The following is a 21,220-nucleotide window of genomic DNA, read 5'->3' on the forward strand; positions in this document are numbered from 1 at the left end:
TTTCAGAGATCCTGGCAGTACTGGTGGAGAGTATGTGTCCTCCCATAATTTTATTTTATTGATGCGTACACATCAGTTGGACAGAAAAATAGTGTTTTATTTTTGAGGTTGGTAGAACAAGTTCCTCCCCAAGGATAATTGATTTAGAAGCAGCAGTGAGCAATGGCTCTCCCTGAGTGTAAGATATTACATAACGAGGACTAGAGGACCACCCATGGTGTGTCCCCTGTCTGTGTGTCCCCTCCAGGTGCACAGTCTCCGTCCAGTGTGTCCCCTCCAGCTGCACAGTCTCCGTCCAGTGTCTCTGCATTCCTGGGCCCTTATGCAGCCTCCCATGTGCTGTCTTCTTCCCCCTCCTCTTCTTCACATACTTTTTACTCATCATTCCTGATTGAGTGTGACCCTTCCCAGGGAAGTCTCCCTCAATTCTCTCAGGCAGTGTCAAGGTCCCCCACTATATCTTGTCTTAGCCCCTACACTCCTTAACACACCTGCCATATTTGTTGACACTGGTGTGGAGGTATGTGCCATAAGTTCCTCATTATGTGACTCTCTTTTCCATGGTTATAATCTCTCCTCTGCCTTCAGATTTCAGATCCACACTTCCTTCCCCAGCAGAGCTCCCTGGTCTGCCTGACTTGGTTCTAGCCCCCTGGATCATCATGCATCTCTACCTTTGTAGCACCTATCAGAATTGCCAGCCACATTTATCACTGGATTAAGTCTCTCTTCCTTATCAGCCCTCAACGACCATAAGCACTAGAATCCTGCTTGCTTTTGCTCTCTGTAACATCCCCAGCACCAAGCAAAGTACCTGTGAATAAATATGAATAAAAGAATAAATATCTGCAAAGGGCCTAATGCCTAGCACAGCCCTGGTGATGTTAGAAGGAACAGGTAAGAACAGGGTAAGGACAGTAGTGAAATAGCTGCCATGTGCTGACCACACATATTTACTAAAATAGGTTTTAGTAAAAAAACCCAGGAGATTTTCAAACCTAGGAAAGTAAAGCATGTTATATATCACACGGCTTAACTCAATTGAATACTAGGTAATCTTAAAATAGAATGTACAATTGGGATGCTGAGCTCAGGAGAAGCACGTGTGCCGAACAGCAAGGAAGAGAGTCGAGGGGTGTGGGGCTGGCAAGGTGGCTGAGGCAGGGCTGGCACACTGCTGGCCACCCTGTTCCTCCCTGCCGCCACGGGAAACTGCCCACGCCTTCACTGCGCAGGCCTGTGCGGCAGTGACCTTCACAGACCTTCAACTTGTTGAAGGGCCCCTGCAGCACACCTCATGTGTCTTACTAGTAGCTATTTTAAACTCGCCTGTGGGGTCAAATAATTGTGGGTGAAATGTCGGATGTGAGCAGATGTACTTTGGGGAAGCCTAAATAGAAGGGGAGAAAACCAATAGGAGGGTTTCTGGGGGCAGCACAGCATCGACTGCTGCTTTGATTAAAAAGGCAACTACATGAGGCAATAAAAGACACAGATCACTTTCCAACTACAGCCTGTCAGTCTCAGCTTCAGTCATTCTCAGCGAGAACTCAGGTTACTTCGACTAGTACTTACTGCCTGCCTCCTGGATGTTGGGTGATGTGGTGTAAGTCGGGGGGAAGGGGTGGTTAAAAAAGCTTACCACGTGATCAAGAAAATAAGAACTTATGAAACACTTAAATAAAATAGTACTGGAGGTTAGAATAAAGTCACCACATTCTCCACCACTTCGCAAAGGTAAAATGATGCACTATGACAATAAGAAAAGCTATGCATTGCATCTAGCATCAGAAGGATGAGGGCGGGCAGGTGGGGTGCATATTGGATTTGGCACCACTCCTCTCCGGCTGTGGGATGTCAAGAAAGTAACCTACCTTTTTGGAACCTAGGTTTCCTACCTATAATGAAATATAGGTATTATAAATTCCAGTATTGTGTGATAATTAAATGAGATATGTGGGTTATAAAGTATAATACAAAATAAACATTATTATTAATCTTCTTAACCAAAAAAGTAAATAAATCTCAAAAGCAGGATGGCAAAAAATCTAAGTCATTTGAATTTTAGGTTTAAATTGCACTGTTTCCAAACGTAATTATGGAATCACTGTGGGTCATGGTTATATATTTCCATGGTTATATACATCCTTGATCTTGGTATTCTGGGACCTTTTAAGTGAGCATGAAATTTATCAGGGCTTCAGGGCTACTGTTTATCTAGATTTTTAGGCCAGGACACTGATGGCAGTAAGTTATTTGGTGAAATAGAAAGGGAAGCCCTTGCTAGTGACAAGAACTCATTTCGCCATGCCACAGACAGTCCAGCCTCTCATGATATGGCCCAGGGAGGGAGATGAGTGACGATGCTTTCCCAAAGGCAAAAAACAACTGAGGCTAGAATTAGACTAAAAAGTTATAACAGAAGAGTGTCCTCTATTTAGTAAATGTATTATTCCTATATCTTAAGTATTAAGCACAGGAATCAAGCTCACTAAAAAACTAATGACCACTGGGTCATAGTGAAAAATAAAGTAGTGGTACCAAATTGTTACAAATTTAAAAAGAGTAACTTTAACAAGCCAAGTCCAGTACTCTAGGAAGAACCGTTACTTAATCAGAAGACTTCAAAATCTAGTCTGATTCTTATGTTAACTTCCAGCATGACACTTAAACTCTCTGAATGTCAGTTATTTTCGGCTATAACAAGGAATAAGAATACCTGTCTAAGCCACTTCTTAGGGCTTACAAATGATTAAGTAGTTATTTAAATATAGTTTTAGTATCCACATAAAGAAAATGATTATTCTTTTCCTGAGGATCATCAGAATCTATGTGTTGCTTAATATTTGTAGCAGACTGGAAAAAAAAGTGGCCATGATACTTGGCCTACCTGGACCAAAGAGTGGAGCCCATTTCCCTCTCCTTGAATCTGGGCTTAGCCACATGACTTGCTTTGGCCAATGGGACATTAGCAAACAGGAAGGATCAGTGGCCTCAAAAGTACCTGTGCCCTGAGACCCGCCCTCTCCTACTGCTCGCAGAGAACCCTTCTGCCACCACATGGGAAACCAGGCTTGGCCTTCTGGGAGATGAGAAACCATGAGAAAAGACAGCAGTTTTCAAATTCAAGGGAATGGATGATTCTAGGAGATGCTTTTAAGCCACTGACCACCTCCAATGGCAATATGATTGTCACCATCATGGTCATAAAATATAGCCAAAGCCAACCTTATATAATGTTTCCTATGTACCAGGAGCTGTGTGTGCACTGTCTTATTTAGTATTCAAGACAGCTCTATGGAGTTCTTAATGATCCCATTTTACAAATGAGGAAAATGAGTCTCAGAGAGATTAAGTAGCTTTTTCAAATTCACTCATATTTTAAATGATACAGCTCAGATTCAAGCCCAGATTTGTCTGACTCCAAATGTAGTATTCTTATTCCATACATAAAACTCCTAGACAGATGAAGGGCAATTACCCACAGTGACTAAAACCAAAGCTGCTAATCGAAAGAGTTTAAGAGCATCTTGAACCAGGGCTGAAGAGAACCCTGACTTTGGTCCTCCAATTAAAAGAGCTTGTTAGCATATAATCATATTTGCTTATGATTGAATTCAAGGGATAAAGGAGAGATTTTAAGCTGCATATTTATTACACAGGTGAATACACTTTAAGTACCTACAATATACTAGGATTTAAAAATGGAATCAATAAAATATTTAATATTACTGTGCTCTGTAACAAAGAGTTTGCCCAACATTTAACTCTCAATCTATGGAACATGAATAAAACTATGTAATTCCCAAAACAATCCAAGGGGCTGGTCAGGATGATGTGTAGAGAGAAGTATGAGGTGTACAGACCCATAAATGACACTACCCCACAGATGTGTGCACACAGTCACCTCTGCTCCTGCTCACCTGCTCGGCTTTCACAGCAGCAGTTGCCATTAAGCAGATGTTTGTATTAATGTATCTCTCATTCTCACCTTTGGTGTTGACTGAATGTGATACAAAGTTGAAGACAATTTATTGTTAAAGTATCGTAGACTATTAGAATTTGAAGGGATCATCACTATCATCTAGAATGTGGTTTAAAGAATTTTTAAGAATAATTTGTAGTACTGAAATCCCTCCCTGCAATAAAAATTTTATGCAGGATGCCAATATATAGCAGACAAAAACTAAATTTTTTAAATCAGTGAGCATTTATTTTTGTAAGTTTAACTATGTAATATCTACTTATACAGTTAATCAAAGAAAATAAAGAAGATGTTTTAGTGAACATAAAATTAGAATTTACAAAAGAAATTGAAAGTCACGCATCAGCTTCAATAGCTTATAAATTTTCAGTTTTGTTTCAGTTCCAAAGGATGCAGAAAAATCTACATTTCCTAGGATAAATATTATTAGTTGCAAATGAAAAGAGTTATTTTAGCATGCCTTGATCTTCATAATGAAAGACATTCTGCACATGAATGGGGTAACGTAGCAGCACGAATTACCAAGTTGACATTTTCCAGCATGTTCCAAGTTGGTATATAACATGGAGTTTGAGGTAGGCCTTTTAAATCACAGTTCATTAAATGTTAAAAATATTAAAAATTAAATGAGAATCAAGCATGTATGAATTGCCCCAAATTATCTCCAGGTGAGGTTACACACCTGTGATCTATATTGTTATAGATTTGGGGAAACAGACCCAGAGTGGCCTGGTGAGTTGGCTAACTCCACACGTCTTCACTGCAGCACCGAGGGCTTTGCAAGGACATTCTGGAGGCAGTACCTGGATTTGCTGTATACATTAACCCTAAGCTAAATAAATTCATTCAACAATTATTTATTAATAATCCCAGGCATAATGCTAAATGCTAACAATATAAACATAAAACAATAGGCATAACAGATTCAACCTCTGCCACAGTGAAATTTACTATAATCTAGTAAGGGACACAGGTATGAATCAAAGAATGACACAGATGTGTGCAAAATTACCACCATGAGAAGTATGTAGTAGCTGATCTAATTGGCCCCAAGAAACCCAGGTCTGAGCTGAGCTGTAAAGGCCACGTGGAGGTTACCCCGTTGGGAAGAAAAAGAGAGAAAACATAGGTGGATTATAACCTCAAGGAACCTAGACTTAAAAATTCAGGTAACAGCCCACAGGAGTTGGAATGAGTTTTTTCTAATAATATGAACAGGGTTATTGATAGCCTCTCCCCTCATGGCTTTGGTGACCAGGAAAGATAACTACCAAGTTCTCTGTGGCCTGTAATTTCAATTTGCTTTTAATCCTTCTGGTTTTCTACTTTTTATATTTTTTCTGGTCTCCTATTTTTACATATACATTATCATTTTGTGTAGCACTTACTATGTGCCAGGTTCCACATTAGCAAGCTCTGCAGGGGTACAAATATGGATAATGCAAAGCTCCTGTTCCTGGTTTTGAGCGCTCATTAGAGCCAGAAGGCCCTAAATGAGAAAAGACTTTTCATGCAGGAAAAATAAAATAGTGAGCTTCAAGTCATTTTAAAAAATACAAAATATTTATGAGGAAGTCTAGCCAAAAAGCCCAGTAAAGGTTTACTAGAGAACTGAGTAAGATCAAAAGAGGGACATAAATATGATGTGGAGATGAGCTGGCAGCACAAAGGAGAGGATGAGTCTATATTCCACCACTGGAATATAGACCCACATTCCACCCATATTCCAATGAGACCTATATTCCACCACTCAGGAACTTGGTTGCAAACCTAGATTTGAACAGCCCTGTCACTGTTTCCAAGTACCCCAACTTCTGTGTGCCCGTTTCCCCACTATGTACATCTCAACCCTCACTAGGGGGCTAAAAGAAAAAGAATTAACTATAATTTTGAGCAAATGCCTTCAGGAACACAAATGAAAGGCACAATTGAATCAAACCATTATGATGATGTAAACACATTTTTAAAAACTAGTGCTCATCTTTATTAGTTTGGGGGTACAGACAATAGTCCCCAGGTCCGTTTTTTGCTCCTAAGCAGTATCTCTAACATGTGAGCACACCCATCCAATAAGCCCAACACACAGGCCATACACTCAGCACGCAGGAACATGTGCAGAGACTCAGACACACGCGAGCCATCCCTAGGGTGCAATCTGTGCACAAGATAAGGACAGCTGCTGAAGTGTGCATGGAGTAGGCAGCTCAGCTTGTTCATTTTTAGAACTCTAGAAGCTTTCCAAATTCTACATGCTGTACAGCATACAGAACTGAAGCACTGGAAATAGCCCCAAAGGTGCAGGGTATTATGGAGACCAAAAAAACCCGTTTGTTTATCTTTCCTCTGTTCAAAGTTTTTACCGTGTGCTTTATCAGACTCTTCTGTCTGCTAAAGACATCTACTGGAACTGCCCCAAAGGAGAAGGCCTGAAGAGCTGTCCAGAGGGGTCTCTGTGACAAAGGAGCCTAGTGGGGATTCCCAGTCTTTGCTGAGCTCACCTGAGGGTGAAGCTCCCACATCTGGGACTGCCCCTCCCCCATCCCTCACCTGGCTAACCAAGGTCTACCCATCCTGTAGATCTCACATAGCTGTCACTTTATTAGAGATCATTTACTGGCCACCCAGCTAGGTCAGTTTTCTTCTTAAACTGTCCTTGAAAGCTAATCAGAACTATGACTAAATTACCGTTTAAGTAACTTGCTATGATTAAGTTACATTCTTAAGTGAATGAGTGAATGAAATCATGTGATTTCAGCCTTCAGCTTCTGGAATCAAGCCCCACTTTCTTTCCTGGATCTTGCTCTAGGAAGCCACTTTAACAGCTGCATACTACTCAGGGTAAGGCTAACAATTTTGCAACTAAGGTATTGAAGACAGGGCTGAGTGAAAACTATTTACACAAGCATCAATTAACTAGCAAAAGTATGGCACCTAGTTCATAGGACAGGCTACTATTCCCACATACAACTGCAGAATTTCAGTGCACACTCTAAAATCCTCTTTTCACTACTATTGCCTGTCCCATTCAGTCATTCACTGTGTCCTACCAGGACTAATCATAATCATGTATTGAGGACCTACTACATGCCAGTTACAAGATTTTAGCCTCAAAACAAGCTTGCAGTATTTGTTTACCCATCTAACAAATAAGAATATGGAGGCTCAGAAAGGTTAGGAAATTTGCCCAAGGTCACAATCAGTAAGGAGAGGAGTGGAATGTAAACCCAGCTCTCTCTGAATCTGAAGGCCATGCCCCCCATCTCTCATCCTGTAAGACAGGTGTGGGGAGTGTGCACAACTGGCTGGGTCTGAATTCTGACTCTGCCACTTACCATCTGTGGGGCTGGGGCAAGTCCCTTAGGATCTCTGTGCTTTCAATTCCTCATTTGTAAAATGTATATGACAGCAGTACTCTCCTAATCGAAGTTGTTTTAAGGATTAAATGAGTTAATATATGTTGAGTACTAAGAACAGTCCATGGCACTTAATAAGCACTCAATCAATATTAGCCATTTTTATTAATATTTTGGCTATGGCTGTAGTTATTATTACTAGGTGCCGTACTACTAATCACACCAGTGAACTGCCTCCCTCTAGGAGGAAAGAACCAAATGTACTTAGAGCAACATGTTGCCCCGAGTCTTCCAAACAACCCAAGACGGAAAGATTTTTCTTTTCTTTCTGTCCAATTTCAGCAAACATTCACTGAGCCTTTTAATTATGGACAAAACAGTCTACTACTGGAGGCTACTGGGAAAAAACCACACTCTTACTCCAGAACACTCCCTGAGGCCCCACGCCTTGTCACACGCTGTATCCTTAGCCAAGATTGTCCTCCTGGGCTTGCTCAGTGAGGAATGCCCCCTCACAGTCCCATTAAACATTATATGTAACCTAGTTTATCAATTTTATAGCCTTATTATAAAGGGTATAAGCTTTATTCATAAATATGCAGGGCAAGGTTATTGTGAGCACCTCCTTTTCAGGCAAAGGACTATTCTTTCATCTTTGAATTTCCAGTGCCTGTCATAAAGTATATAGTAGATGTTTGTTGAATAAGTCAATAAAAAAGGAATCACACTAAATGAAACACTAAATACCCTCTACATTAATCGAAGACTTACAGCAATGTGGTTAAGAGGATGGACTTAAAGGATGGAGTTAAATTGCTCAGGCTGAAATATTCAGTTCACCATTTACTGGCCATGTTACACTGAGCAAGATACTTAATATGCCTGGTTTCCATGTCTGTAAATTGGGGCTAGTGATGGATATACTGTTTGTAGGCTGCTGAGGGGATCAAATGAATTAATATATAGAAAGTATTTAAGAGAGTTCTGGCACACAGGATCCACTCCATCAATGTTAGCTACCATTATTATTATTTTTGGCTAGAATATAAAAATATAACTAGAGAAGCACTCTACTACTTAAGGACCAAATCAGTATTAAACACACCCACTATGTCTACCCGGCACCTTTCCAGCCCTTTCTATACTAGCTCTCAGGTTTTTCTTTGAGGCATCTACCTTCCCCTCTCTCAGTCCCAGTGGGAGAGCCAGGCATCCAACACAGACATAGCTGAAGAGAATCAGGGGCTGGTCCAGGGCTGGGGACGCAACCCCAAGCTGGACAATGATACTCAGACTGACACTTTTGCTGGGACTAATGGTAAAGAGGTAATGAGAACATGAGCCTGGAGCTGCTGGTAGGAAGAAAGCAGAGCCCAGAGATGGAGAGACAAAATTCCTAATCATGTCAGGTTTATCTGTTTTAATTTATACAAGCCAGTAAATTCCCTTTTGGCTAGATGCAGTCTGAATGGAGGTTTGGTACGACAACCCAGTGTGTCCTGAGAAATATAATCAGGACCAGTCATTGTAAAGGTGGAAGCTTACAATATTATTATTTCATTAAGTCCTATATGCGCTTCAGGGTATCATTGTATAAAGGAACTAGTTTACACCAGGAATTTTTACTTAAATGAAAATGAAATTATTTACAGGGTTATCAAAGAACCACAGTTCCTTCACACTTGGTGGCCAGAAGAGAATAAATACAAGACTCTGGAAAAGTGGTCTTCTCACTTTGGTGTATGTGATACTCCTTGAGGAGCTTGTAGAAAAGGCAGGTTTTGAGGCTACACCCAGAAATTCTGCAGCAGGCCTAGGAATATGCATTTATCATGAGCCTGTCCACTGACGCTGGTAGCCCACTTTGAGAAACACTACCCCAGAGGGTCCAGTTCCTCTTAGATGTTGTAGGTAAATCTGGAGAACTCAAGTACAGCCGAAGGAATCCCCAGAAAGTGATGAAGGGGGGAAATTTCCATAATGATTTCAGGAACTAAGAGAACTTCGAAGACTGACTCTGAGTTGAAGTGCTAATTCTGAAGCAAATGTTGACAAACCTGGAAGTGGCTCAGCTCTAAAACTGGAGGGATATAAGCATTATCTCCAGTTTTCTCTGTGGCTATTTTCTATAAAAAACGAAGTGACACAGAATAAAAACAATAATTTAAAAATTGATTTCAAGCTTATGGCTTTATCAATTTCATTACAATAAGCTACAGTAACTTTGCAGTAGGTCATAGCATACAATTAACAAAGATGACCTTTGAGAATTCATCTCAGTTCTTAACAGAGCAGCTATAATGAGCACAATTATAATAATTGGTAAGAAGCTTTTGCAGCATTCCATAATACACAAAAGACAACATGGCAAAATGGAATAGATTTTTTCCCAAAAGCACTACACGAGTTTCACAAAAAGGGGGTGATACAAAAATCATTTGATGCTGCCATGAAACCATGCAAATAAGAAAAACATTTCCTGATGTGTATCTACATTGGCCTTTGTCAGGGGTCATCATCAATGATGTGACTAAATCACAGAAACTATCTAGCTCCTTTCAGCAGGGGTTCCCCAAAAGGATTAAGCCTAAATACTAAACAGCATCCATTGTATATGGATTGACACTGCTTTGCATCTGAAATGGCCTTGCCTCCATACCTTCCTTGAGAGAATGAGAAAATAATTTCTCAAATCATTTTCTGCAGGGCTTAGTTGCCTAATGAAATCCAGTTTAGAAAGCCTAACTGACACTCTTCAAACTTAAAATACATACTCTGGGTCAAATAACTGTAACTTTTAATGATAAGTAAGGTGATCTAGCAATAGTAAGAGTGGCTTTCTGAAATTAAAAGTCTCACAAATAGTACCAGAAACTAGAAGAGTAATATTCAGTGCTTTCAAGTCATACTGTGTGCATCAACATACACTTTATGCATTGAGATTAATGATGTCAGTGGAATTCAACTGTAGTGCTTCAGAGCCACACAATAGAACTCAATCTACAGCATGAATGTCTTGGACTTCATCCACAATCATTAGTTGTTAAACTGCCAAGCACATCTCATTATACAGAGATCCTACTCACTCTAAGGAAAATACAGTAGTATGACTTCAGCTGAATTGCAAAACAAATTCTGATTTGTTCTGTGGTTGGAGCTTTGTAAATGGTTTGCACATTTATAATGAGTTTCTATGCAGGGACTGATACTACCTGATTTTAATTTTTGTGTCAGACTCCACTAATTGATCATTCCAATATCCACTCTCCCTTCATTTCTGACTAACAGAACTTAGATTTTTAACTGGACACACTGGTAGAAAAAAAGACTACATTTTCAGCTTCCCTTGCAGCTAGATATAACAATGGAAGCAGAGGTAAGTAGAAATGTTGTATGAAAGTAGAAAAGATTTCCCTGGAAGGGGCTCTTCTGTATCTTTTTGCTCCCCCCTCCCCATTTTTTGCATATCATAGAGTGTGATCAATGAAAATCAACAACCATCTTGAACCATGAAGTGACCTTAAGTGTGGAGGCCATGCATTAGAATGATGGAACAGAAAGATAAGAACATCCTTCTACTTCACCACATCACTGACACACATCCCTGAACTGTCAACCTCTAGACTCCTTTAACTTGAGAGATCATGACACTTTTATCGTGCTTAATTCTCTATTATTTTGTTCATTTGGGTTTCCTGTTTTAAGTGGCAGAGCTTAAACCTAATTAATATAATTTACATGCAGTTTCTTATGCAGTAAAGGCCAGGTGAATTAATAAACTAATTGGCAATGAATATTTGAACTATTTTGCAACATCTGAAACTTGAATCATGTATTTAAAACAAATAAATCGAAGTCATACTTTATCCAAGTGGTAAACATATGGGAACAAAATTTTTTACTTGATAAAAATATATGTAATTTAAAAAGGAATTCAGATCAGTAATAGGAGTAAGAAAAAAAGTCAGTACAATGTGTGGCATACATAAAAATTAGTAAAATTTGTATTATCATAGGTAACTACTATATAACAGATACTTACCAAAGGTGACAAATGGGGCTCAAAATGTACGAGTTGAAGTCTAATGTACAGACACACTGGCTGTCTTTATTATTTGTATATTATTCTTGTTATCTGTGTGTGACCCATTCACTCTATGTCTACTTATATTGAATAATTCAATTCTGGGCCAAATGGAAGACTTTGGTCTTCTAGCTTTCATGTACAGCAGACAGACATCTTAGAAGAATTCCCAGGACAATACAAAACTATTAACATGCTTTTGATGTCCACTGAATCCTTTCATGTTTGACTTTCACTCTATACTCTTGAAAAGGCATTAAAATATTTTGAATAGACCTAGCAAAAGGATTGAAAGCATTAGATTGCATTTAAAACTAAGTCTATTCCTTAGATTGCTTTTGATCATCCAGGTAGAAATTTAGTTTCAGTGTTGCTCTATAATGGTAAGATTTTGTGTTTATTATGAATATTTGGTCAATAATATTTTCTTTGGGAAAATATTCACATTAAATATCCTACTAGGATTTTAGAGCTATCCAAGCTCTTGCCTACTCCAATGTTATGTAGACCTTTGGGAAAACTGTTAAGACTCATGTCTTCTGAATAATCTCAATATTATTCATTTAATAGCTTGAAATCCTTGTTCTGACTTCATATGCAAATATCTGTGGTTCTGTTTATGTAAATTATTGGCACTCATTTCACTCTATGTAAGGCAGTATATAGATATGAAATTTAATCAGAATGATGTGCCCATGTCTCGAGCTGTTGCACACTCTTACTTCTTTATGTTAACTGCAAGTGGGGAAAGATATTAGATATTTAGGAAGATTATTTTCCTGAAAAACATTTTTTATCACTATCTTCTCTATTACAAATACACAGATAGTCCCCAACTTACGATGGTTCAACTTACCGATTTTTGACTTCACTATGGTGCAAAAAGTGATCTGCATTCAGTAGAAACTATACTTCAAGTACCACCACAACCATTTTGTTTTTCACTTTCAGTACAATATTCAATAAATTACATGAGATATTCAACACTTTATTATAAAATAGGCTTTACATTAGATGGTTTTGCCAACGTGTAGGCTAATGTAAGTGTTCTGAGCATGTTTAAGGTATGCTAGGCTAAGCTGTGATAAGGTGTATTAAATGAACTTTTGAGTTACAATATTTTTGATTTACAATGGATTTATCAGGACATAGGCCCAATGCTAAGTCGAGGAGCATCTGCAAAGCTACTGAGATGGCAAGGTAAAGATACTTACCCCTGTGACATCCATAACCTTAATGGCTGCAAGCTGGCCCGTTTTGACATGACGACCCTGTAAAGAAAATAATAATAATAAAAATAAGATTTAGTTCTGATGAGCAATATTAGCATTCAATTCCAACCATAAAGAACAATTACCTAGATCAATAATACAGTATGTCATTTAGGGAGACAGATAACACACACATAGAAACCTTAAATACGGTGAGGATCCATTTCTATTTTGTGTTTATTTTGTAAAACATCCTTAACACTTTGTCTTTTAGGTTTATTTTCATAGTGAGTGTCAAGTTAAATAAAAAATGCAATGTTGAACAATTTGGTTCTACCTCCTCTCCAAGGCATTAGGTAAAAGCTTGTGCAAGAGCTGGATTTGTGTGGAAGGGTGGCCAGGCCTGGGTGGAGAATACACAAATATCTCTCTGTCAGAAAACACTTGGTATGGGAAGAAGCTTTAGTTTCCTTCATTCTTAAAATATCTTGTATTGTAAGAGTTTCAACTGGATATGATTCTGTTAGAATTCATTTGAGATTGTTCATTTATCTCTCTTTTAAAAGGGGGCCTAAAATAAAACAGCAATCAATCAAAATTTGTGCCAAGGAGACAGTGTTGAACATTAGCAGCTGCTTTCCAAGGTGGGCATCTTTGGTCTTTAGAACCACAATGAAGCAACAATCACATAGCAGAATCAGAAGAGAATAGGATGCAGTGAGAGGGGTGTTTTCTCTTGGTTTGCTCCTTGAGAAAACAATGTCTACATCTGACTCTCAGACAATAGCAAAGATGGTCATACTCATTACTCCTAAATGCATTTTATATCTGGCTTCTAAAATACATTTTACCTACTACTGCTATCAGGCAATATAGTATAGCTTCTAAGTACAACTGGGTTCAAATCCCAGCTACATGACCCTAGGCAAATCCTTTAGCCTTCTAAGCCTCAGTTTCTTCATCTGAAAAATCAAAACAACAATATTATTTCCTAATTAACCTAAATCACAGAATTGCAGTGAGGATGAAAATGAGATATCTATATATAAAGTGCTTGACAGTGCCTGGCACAGATCAGCTGTCAACAGATGCTGACTATAATTATTTATGGTCCTGTCTTCTGATTAATTTTAAATGTCATCTTCCCTACTAGGCTATATGTTTCATAAAGGCAAGGACCATGTCTCATCGATGTATGTCCATTGCCTGGAATAGTGAGTGCCCACCTTATAGATGGAGCAGCACGTTTATGAATTAACAACAGCAGGAAGGCAGCATGTACACATGGGGTTGGGAATATGTGATCGTTTTGGTGTGCTTTAGATTCAGTAGCTGAATTTGGTGAAAACATGCAAGTTTGGTTGAGCCAAATTTTTAAAAATTGTGGTAACAACATGATTGGGCCAATTTTATAACTGAGAGCTACTGTATCTTCATGCTCTTGACTCTTTTCCCTTTCTCTGCTCTTTCTCTCCCCTACCACCCTCATGTTTCCCTCTCCTCTGGCCCCTTAACTTTTGCCTATAATGCCTGCCCTTTTTCTCCCCACATATCTCAGCTTTTTAAACATATTGACTCTGATTCTACCAGTGCTTCCTTCTCCTTTCCACCCCCATATTGCTCCTCCTCACTTAGGAGAGAGCACAAAGGAGACACTAAATCAGTAATACAACGACGTGGTTACAGGCACAGCCCCTCATACACATTTCAACGTTCATGAAATCAAGGGAGAGGGCTGGCAGGTTACCTTGCAAAGAGCCCTGAACGGGAATTCCAGAGGCCTGGTTCTTGCCCAGGCTCTGCCCCTGACCACCTGGCTCCTATGTGCCCTGGTTTCCCCATCTGCAGAATGTGCCGAGGCTGGGCTCAGGAGCTGGTGAGGAGAGCGGTGAGTAGGTATCATTGTTACCAACTCTTTCCACCACAAGGAGCATTTGGAAATTTAGTTTTCCCAGTAGACAGGGAGAGTAGTGCGACTGCTGCGGAACTGGGAACACCAACTTTCCTGCAGAGCCTGAGTCAATCTTACCCACACGAGGAAGAGGTAGCAACAGTGCCCTCCACTGATCAACACTGTATGACCTCCAGGGTCATCAAGGTCATGGTAAGTCTGTGATGCTGCAATAATGACCTGTGCAAAGGAATCAACGGCTTTGCAATCAACAGATGACTTCAAAGTAAGTGCCACGTATCATACCTTAAACAACGGCTGTTCACTATTGAAGCACTGAGAGGGGGCAGGGGATCTGCAGACACATGCGGAGGGTCTGTTGGATATTGCCCTTTGCCTTTTTGAGTCCCCAGTAAACTCCTTCTAGATTCAACTAGAGCAGTGGGCCCCACTTTTTTGGCACGAGGGACCGGTTTCATAGAAGACAATTTTTCCAATGATCAGGGGATGGGGGGATAGCGACTGATAAGGAGTGGCTGTAAATACAGATGAAGCTTCACTTGCTCACCCACCGCTCAGCTCCTAACAGGCAACGGACCAGTACCAGTCCACAGCCTGGGAGCTGGGGACCACAGAACTGGAGTGTCACCTCCTCCGCTACCTCACTGTGTCAATGCCTCCACCTCTGTCTACCAATGAACATGTCCATGTTTCCAGTACTGCCCTGAGCTCAAAGGGTCAGTGGTCCTTCTCCCATCTCTGTTTTTCCTTCCTCTCTCCCTTCCCTCCCCTCTGGCTTCATTTGTGACACAACCTGTCCTCCAAATAAAACCTTAAGTGGCTCTAGCAAAGGCTTGACCACCCAAGTCTGGTCTGTTCTGACCCCCAACTCCCCTCTGCCACATGGGAGCTCCTGGGGCACCTCTGCCAACGTGCAGTTTAAGACATTTTGCACTAGATATTTAACCCCTTAAGAAGCAGTAAATCTTCTTTGAGTAAATGAAATTTTGCACTAGATTTTTAACTCCTTAAGAAGTAGGAGATCTTCTTTGAGTGAATAATTTGTTGCGAGAACACCTCAACACCTAGTTCTTCCCATCAGCAGCCTGGGGCTGAGCAGATCTAGCCCATGGTACTGGCCCAAGGCCAGAGCTTAGACAGGATGAAAGCAATCCATGTTACATTTCAAACACAAGGCATCAGGCAATTCTTGGTTTGAAATAAAAAAATATCTTTTTTAATATAACTTAGGGTACGTGGATTTTTGTTTTTGTTTTGTTTTATTAACAGCTATGAACGTCACTGAAGGTAGCACTGTAAAAGAAAACAACCTTATTTTTCCTTCATTTTAAATTTCACTTCAAAGCTGAAATAACAGATCTCAATAGGCCTGACAGATGACTGAATCCTACACCTTGGGATGGCAGTTTGGGTTCAAGTGAGATTCTGGAGGTGGAACAATTAGCAGCCTCAGATCAGTCCCGGGCAAAGGTATCCACGCACACTGAAGGCTGCTGAGCTGTCAAACCTGGATGCTCAGGGGAGGGCCCTGAGGGGACCCGCCCAGCATGAGTTGCCTTTTCCACCACCAGAGCATGTCAAACCGAATCATGATCCAGATTAAGGCAGACATCGAGGGAATGGCAAGGAATCGACTGACCTAAAGATCACTAAAAACCTGAGGCACAGTCATTGTTAAGGCAGTTTTTAAAGAGGCAACTTTATAAAATCACAAATAAACTTAGTAAAAAGAGTCCCTAAGGCACCCAATCCAATCTTCTTTCTTTAGAGACGCAGCCAAAATCTAACAGCTAATGAGAGTCTAAACTCAGGACCCCTTCTCCTCTATCCCACTTCTGCCGTCCAGCTCCTAAATTACAAGTTCCTATCACTAAAATTTGAAAATAATTTTTTCAATGAGCCTTTTCATATTTTACTTAACTTGAGTTAAACATTGAACCATTCATCTCTGCTTTGCATAGGATTTTTTTTGAATTTACTTTTTTGATTTGGAGACAAGGCAATGAATCAGAGAGGATGTTCAGGAGAATTTTGAAGGCAAAATTTATATTATTTTTAATTTATTTCCACTTAGAAATTAAAAATATAAAGAGACACCATCTAAATTTAGATCTAAAATACACATTCAAAGCCTGGCACAGTGGTGAGCGCCAGCAGTTCCAGTTACTCAGGAGGCTGAGGCAGGAAGAGTGCCTGAGGCCAGGAGTTCGAGGCCAGCCCGGGCAACATAGTGAGACTCAGTCTCTAAATGATTAAATAAATCTGTGCTCAACCAAGGACTAAAAATTACATTCTGAAAAGAAAAAAACTTCTAAAGGGAGACAAAAGAGTTAAAAAATTTTCTCCACAAAAACTAGAGAAAATGTCCTGTCAGACTGCAGTTGCTGAGTCATTTCTTAATAAAAGAATGCACAGTGATTTTTTTTCCTCCTGACATAACCAATAATAGCAAAAGCTTGTGAACACACTAAATCTAGAAAAACAAAATTGATATTCCGGTATGAACGAAAGCCTAATGTCAGATAATGTCCTAAAGCATAAAAAGCCCAGCCCATGGGAGAGGAGGAAGAAAGGCATCAAAACAGGGAAAGCGGAGCGTTTGGGGTCACGCAGTGGTGGGGGCACAGTTCAGCCTGGTCCTCAGACACACAAACTACTCCACTCCCCTTCTTCCTTTCTCCTCCTTTGAGGTAAAGAGCTATGCTGATTCTTGTTCCATACACAAGAATTCAACATCAGGGTGAAATCCATATCTCTCAAGTACTGCAGCTCTTAGCCCCTTCCTCTACTTCCTCTCTAAAATAAATGCAAGAGAAAACAATGGTTTTGTCTGAAATAGCCTCCTAAGCCTCACCTCTGTTATTGCTGTTATTTTCTAAGGAACAGCAAGACTGCTTTCTGCTTTCGAGCCTGGAAGAGAGAGCACTTTCATTTCTAGGTCATGGAAATAACACTGGTTTCCAGCGGAGCACACTCGCAAACCAGGGTTGCTGAAAATGCAGACAGACACTCTCCCCATCATCTCCATCCTCCCACTGAGGGAGCCCCACACACAGGTAAGTAGCTCATTCTCCCTCATATTTTGCTTAGATTCAATCTCTGCTATACTGAGGAAGTCGTCTTCAATTTCCTAATTGCAAATGAGTGCTCCACATTTGTGTTTCCACGGCATCCTACCCTAGGCCCACTGTGATTTTTTTCAGAATGTACATCACCAGAATCATGAAAATAAACCAAATCAAATAGAAAAAAATCAGAGTGTAGAACATATAGTAATGGCAGCTGTTGTTTTACAGGTCAACTGTTCTAGCTACGTCTATCTGGCTATCGGTCTATCTATCTATCATTGATGCACCACCTAGATTCTCCCTTACAGACTGGTTGATACCTGCCAGCTCTCAACCAGGTCCCTCTCTAGGAACTGCCTTCAACCAAAGCAGCCACCTCACCCAGGGCCATGCTCCGTCCTGGAGACAGCTGAGAGATGATGCCAAGGTGGATTAGCATGGAAGTGGTGGAGAACGTGAAACGTGGACAGAGTCAAGACAGTCACAGGAGGCCAAAGGAACACAATTTGGGGGTAGACTGGATATATCTTTCCCCTAGGCCTTCCGTGGTGCTCAGCACGGCAGGGACTCTGTAAATATTTGCTAAATGACAGGCTGGATGAAGGAGTGAGGTTTGAGGATTGTATTCTGCTGCTTAGTAGCCTCCAACACGCCCACATCAGTTTTCCTCACCCCCCGCGTTTCTATTCAGCCACAAAGTGTACGAACCAGATAGGGTGAGGTTGTGAGCAGGCATTACAATCATTTCCCTCATAAATAAGAAGCTAGAAGACAAATTTAAGTGGATGAAGTTCTTTTAAACTCTATAGAGAGGGCAATTTACGTTCCCTCTTCACAGATCACAAAGAAACTACAAATCGGTTTCAGCTTTACCTCTGAGCTGTCATGATGACAGTGAACGTGAACTCTGATGTTCCACACCCAGGTAAGATTAAAGCTTAGTTAAGACATCTATCTGGACATCTTCAGGAATGCTACCTTTCTCTGATACAACATGTCTTGAGGCCAAGAGGCAGACAAGGCAACTTTATGAAAAGACTCCAAAGATCCTTATGATAAAGGAACATGAACGTTCACAGAATATACTTGGCACAGTGTCTACTCCTAAGGTTGCCCCAGGTTCAGTGCAGCCTGTGTGTTTCCTTGGCCTGCGTGTGCCTTCACTAGTAGCTTAACAAACCCTGCTCTCCGTATCTGCAGAACTGTGCTCAGCCGTCACGGCTCCCAGACTCCCAGACTTGGGGCAGAGGTGAAGCAAGGTACCAGCTCAGGACAGTTTCCAAGCCACTGCTCCCATCTCAGCACCACTCACTGTGAACTCCTCTGCTTGGCACCTCTGAGTGGCAGAAAATGGACTGTTTTCAAGACTGTTCAGAGGTGGGCCAACTGAGAGCTGAGGCTTGCCACAGACCCAAGGTGGGGAAGAAGAGACTGTGTTTCATTTTCCTTCGTTAGAACTCAGATTCCTCAGTCTTCATGGCTGCCAGCTCGGTTCAGTTTATAAATCAAAATGGATGCTTAAAGGGAAAAAAAAATCAAATAATCACAATTTTAGCAGGCAATAGTTAATGTATGCAGGCTCCATGGCAGGCAGCCTAGTGCCTGTACCCAGGAAAGGCACGCACAGCTGAAGTGACAGCAGTGGCGAGGCAGACGAGCAGAGGGGTGACAAGAGCGCAAGAGCAGCAGAGGCAGCCTCTGGGCCAGGGCCTCACGTAGGAACACACTTCCCGGGAAGCTCCTCTCAATGCAATAACTAAGCACAAAAGCAGAGCTCTCCCTGGCTCTCATCTAATTTTTACCATAGAACTACCACAATCATTCATGGCTCTCATGCATTCATTGCTGGGAGGACTAAACCCAGAAATAAGTGGAGGCTCAAAGGATAGAGATAAAATATGCATATGTGGCCAATTCTTCAGCCACCCCAAATATCCACTCCTCCCCACCCAGCTCCATTGCCTTCTCTATCCCGAGTCAAGGGTGGCACCTAGCGCTATTCATGGTATTTAAAAGCCCTGGTACCTGGCCCCCAGTCCAAGGTGAAGTTTATAACCAACTTCAATAAAAGGAGAAAAATAGGGACATTGTAGTAAAATTTTTCAGAAAATAAGAGGTATTCAACTTAAGCAGGATTCTATATTTTAAGATTTTTGGTGTTAAAATGCCCATTTATGAAATGTTTTCAATTTTTAAAACTTAAAATTTAACATTCATATGCTGGCTCCCAGTGGTTGTTTTTTTTTTTTTTTTTACTGCTGGTGACTAGGTGAGATTTTAGTACTCTATGAAACCTAGGAGTCCAAGAAATATTTAAAAATTTGTGGATATAGTAATGGTAGGGAGGTCAATAACCCCCTTAAGACACAAAGATGGACTGTTCTTGATGCAACTTGTAAAAAGTTAAATGTGCCCTGAATAGCTTACAATAGTGCCCAAGAATTGTATTGGAATCAACTTCTTTCCTCTGGGTTTCCTAAGTCCCTAATGCCTTTGGGCCTTAAGGTACAGTCCCCACGCCCCCCCCCCCAGGCACATGGCTTCTACACACTAGAATGGAAAGCTCCTCAAAGGCAGGGACTCTGGCTTATGCCCGTTAAATTCTCCGGCATTGCCTAGGACACTGTCTTACAAAGATTAAATCCTAAATCACGGTGGAAAACATGAAGTTTCCAGGCCTAGTGAATCTTGTAAGTTGCCACCAATCACAATGAACAGAGACTTCAGTGATCCATCAGGGGCTAACCCTGGAAGACACTTGGAAAATATTTGGGAAAATGCCTACTTAAGAGTATCAGAAAGCTTTTCTCTTAAGAAAAAAAGGTAAGTATGCGAATGGCTTACTGTTTCATAACTGGAGGGAAAAGCCACGCCATCTGATGTGAGTGTTTTGTTCAACAAGGTTCTGTTTTTGTTTTCTTTTCCAAGTGTTAATTAACAAAGTGGGTCACTGAAGTTGGCCCTGGAGGCTTGAGCCAGACATTAGCATTCGGCATGCCATAATCTCACTAGTTTACCTGAAAAAAGGGTCAGGGAGAGAAAAAGATGCTGCAAGAGAAAAGCAAGGCCTGGATGCTGTGCTGTCAAAGTCCCTCTCTTCTTGAGACAATACTACCTGGAAGCAGGACATCCAACTGCAGAGGAGGGCTCATTTGTAAAGATTTCAGATCAATAGCTCCCTCTCCATCTTCCCCTCAGGACCTCTAGTAGACCCTTTGCTCCCTCCATCCCACCTCCCAGCTGCAGATTAAGAAGATAATATATTATGCCCTCTGCCCTGGCCCTGCACAGGTTTGCCAATTACAGCCAGACACCGGCCCCTATTGTCCAAGATTTACAACCACGCGGTCGGAGTGGGCGGGGTTGGCTTTGGACCACCAGGCACAAGAGGCTGGGGGGTGGGAGGAGACAGGCAATAATAATAAAAAGACAGTGCTGCATTTCACTTCATCTAACTGAAGGCTTCAGTAGGAAGCCCGTCCATCCACAGCGCCTTCTCAGTCACTTAACAGACTTACGCAGCAGCAAGAGCAGGTCCCCATGTTCAGTGTCTTGGAAAAAACAGCAGCAAAGGGCCACAGTGTTCCCAGCTATCATTCTTGGGGCG

At 40.9% G+C, this 21,220-nt stretch overlaps 1 protein-coding gene across 6 annotated transcripts in view; it reads right to left on the minus strand.

The window, feature by feature from the left end:
• Window positions 1-21,220, minus strand: part of TNIK (TRAF2 and NCK interacting kinase) — a 357,185-nt gene that overhangs the window by 133,273 nt on the left and 202,692 nt on the right. For all 6 annotated transcript variants that reach the window (XM_045539660.1, XM_045539658.1, XM_045539657.1 and 3 more), the window contains exon 3: window positions 12,637-12,693. In XM_045539660.1, coding sequence (XP_045395616.1) covers window positions 12,637-12,693 — 57 coding nt within the window. The remainder of the gene's footprint in view (window positions 1-12,636; window positions 12,694-21,220) is intronic.

This window comes from Lemur catta, chromosome 1 (genome assembly GCF_020740605.2).
Source record: "Lemur catta isolate mLemCat1 chromosome 1, mLemCat1.pri, whole genome shotgun sequence".
Classification (NCBI taxonomy): domain Eukaryota; kingdom Metazoa; phylum Chordata; class Mammalia; order Primates; family Lemuridae; genus Lemur; species Lemur catta.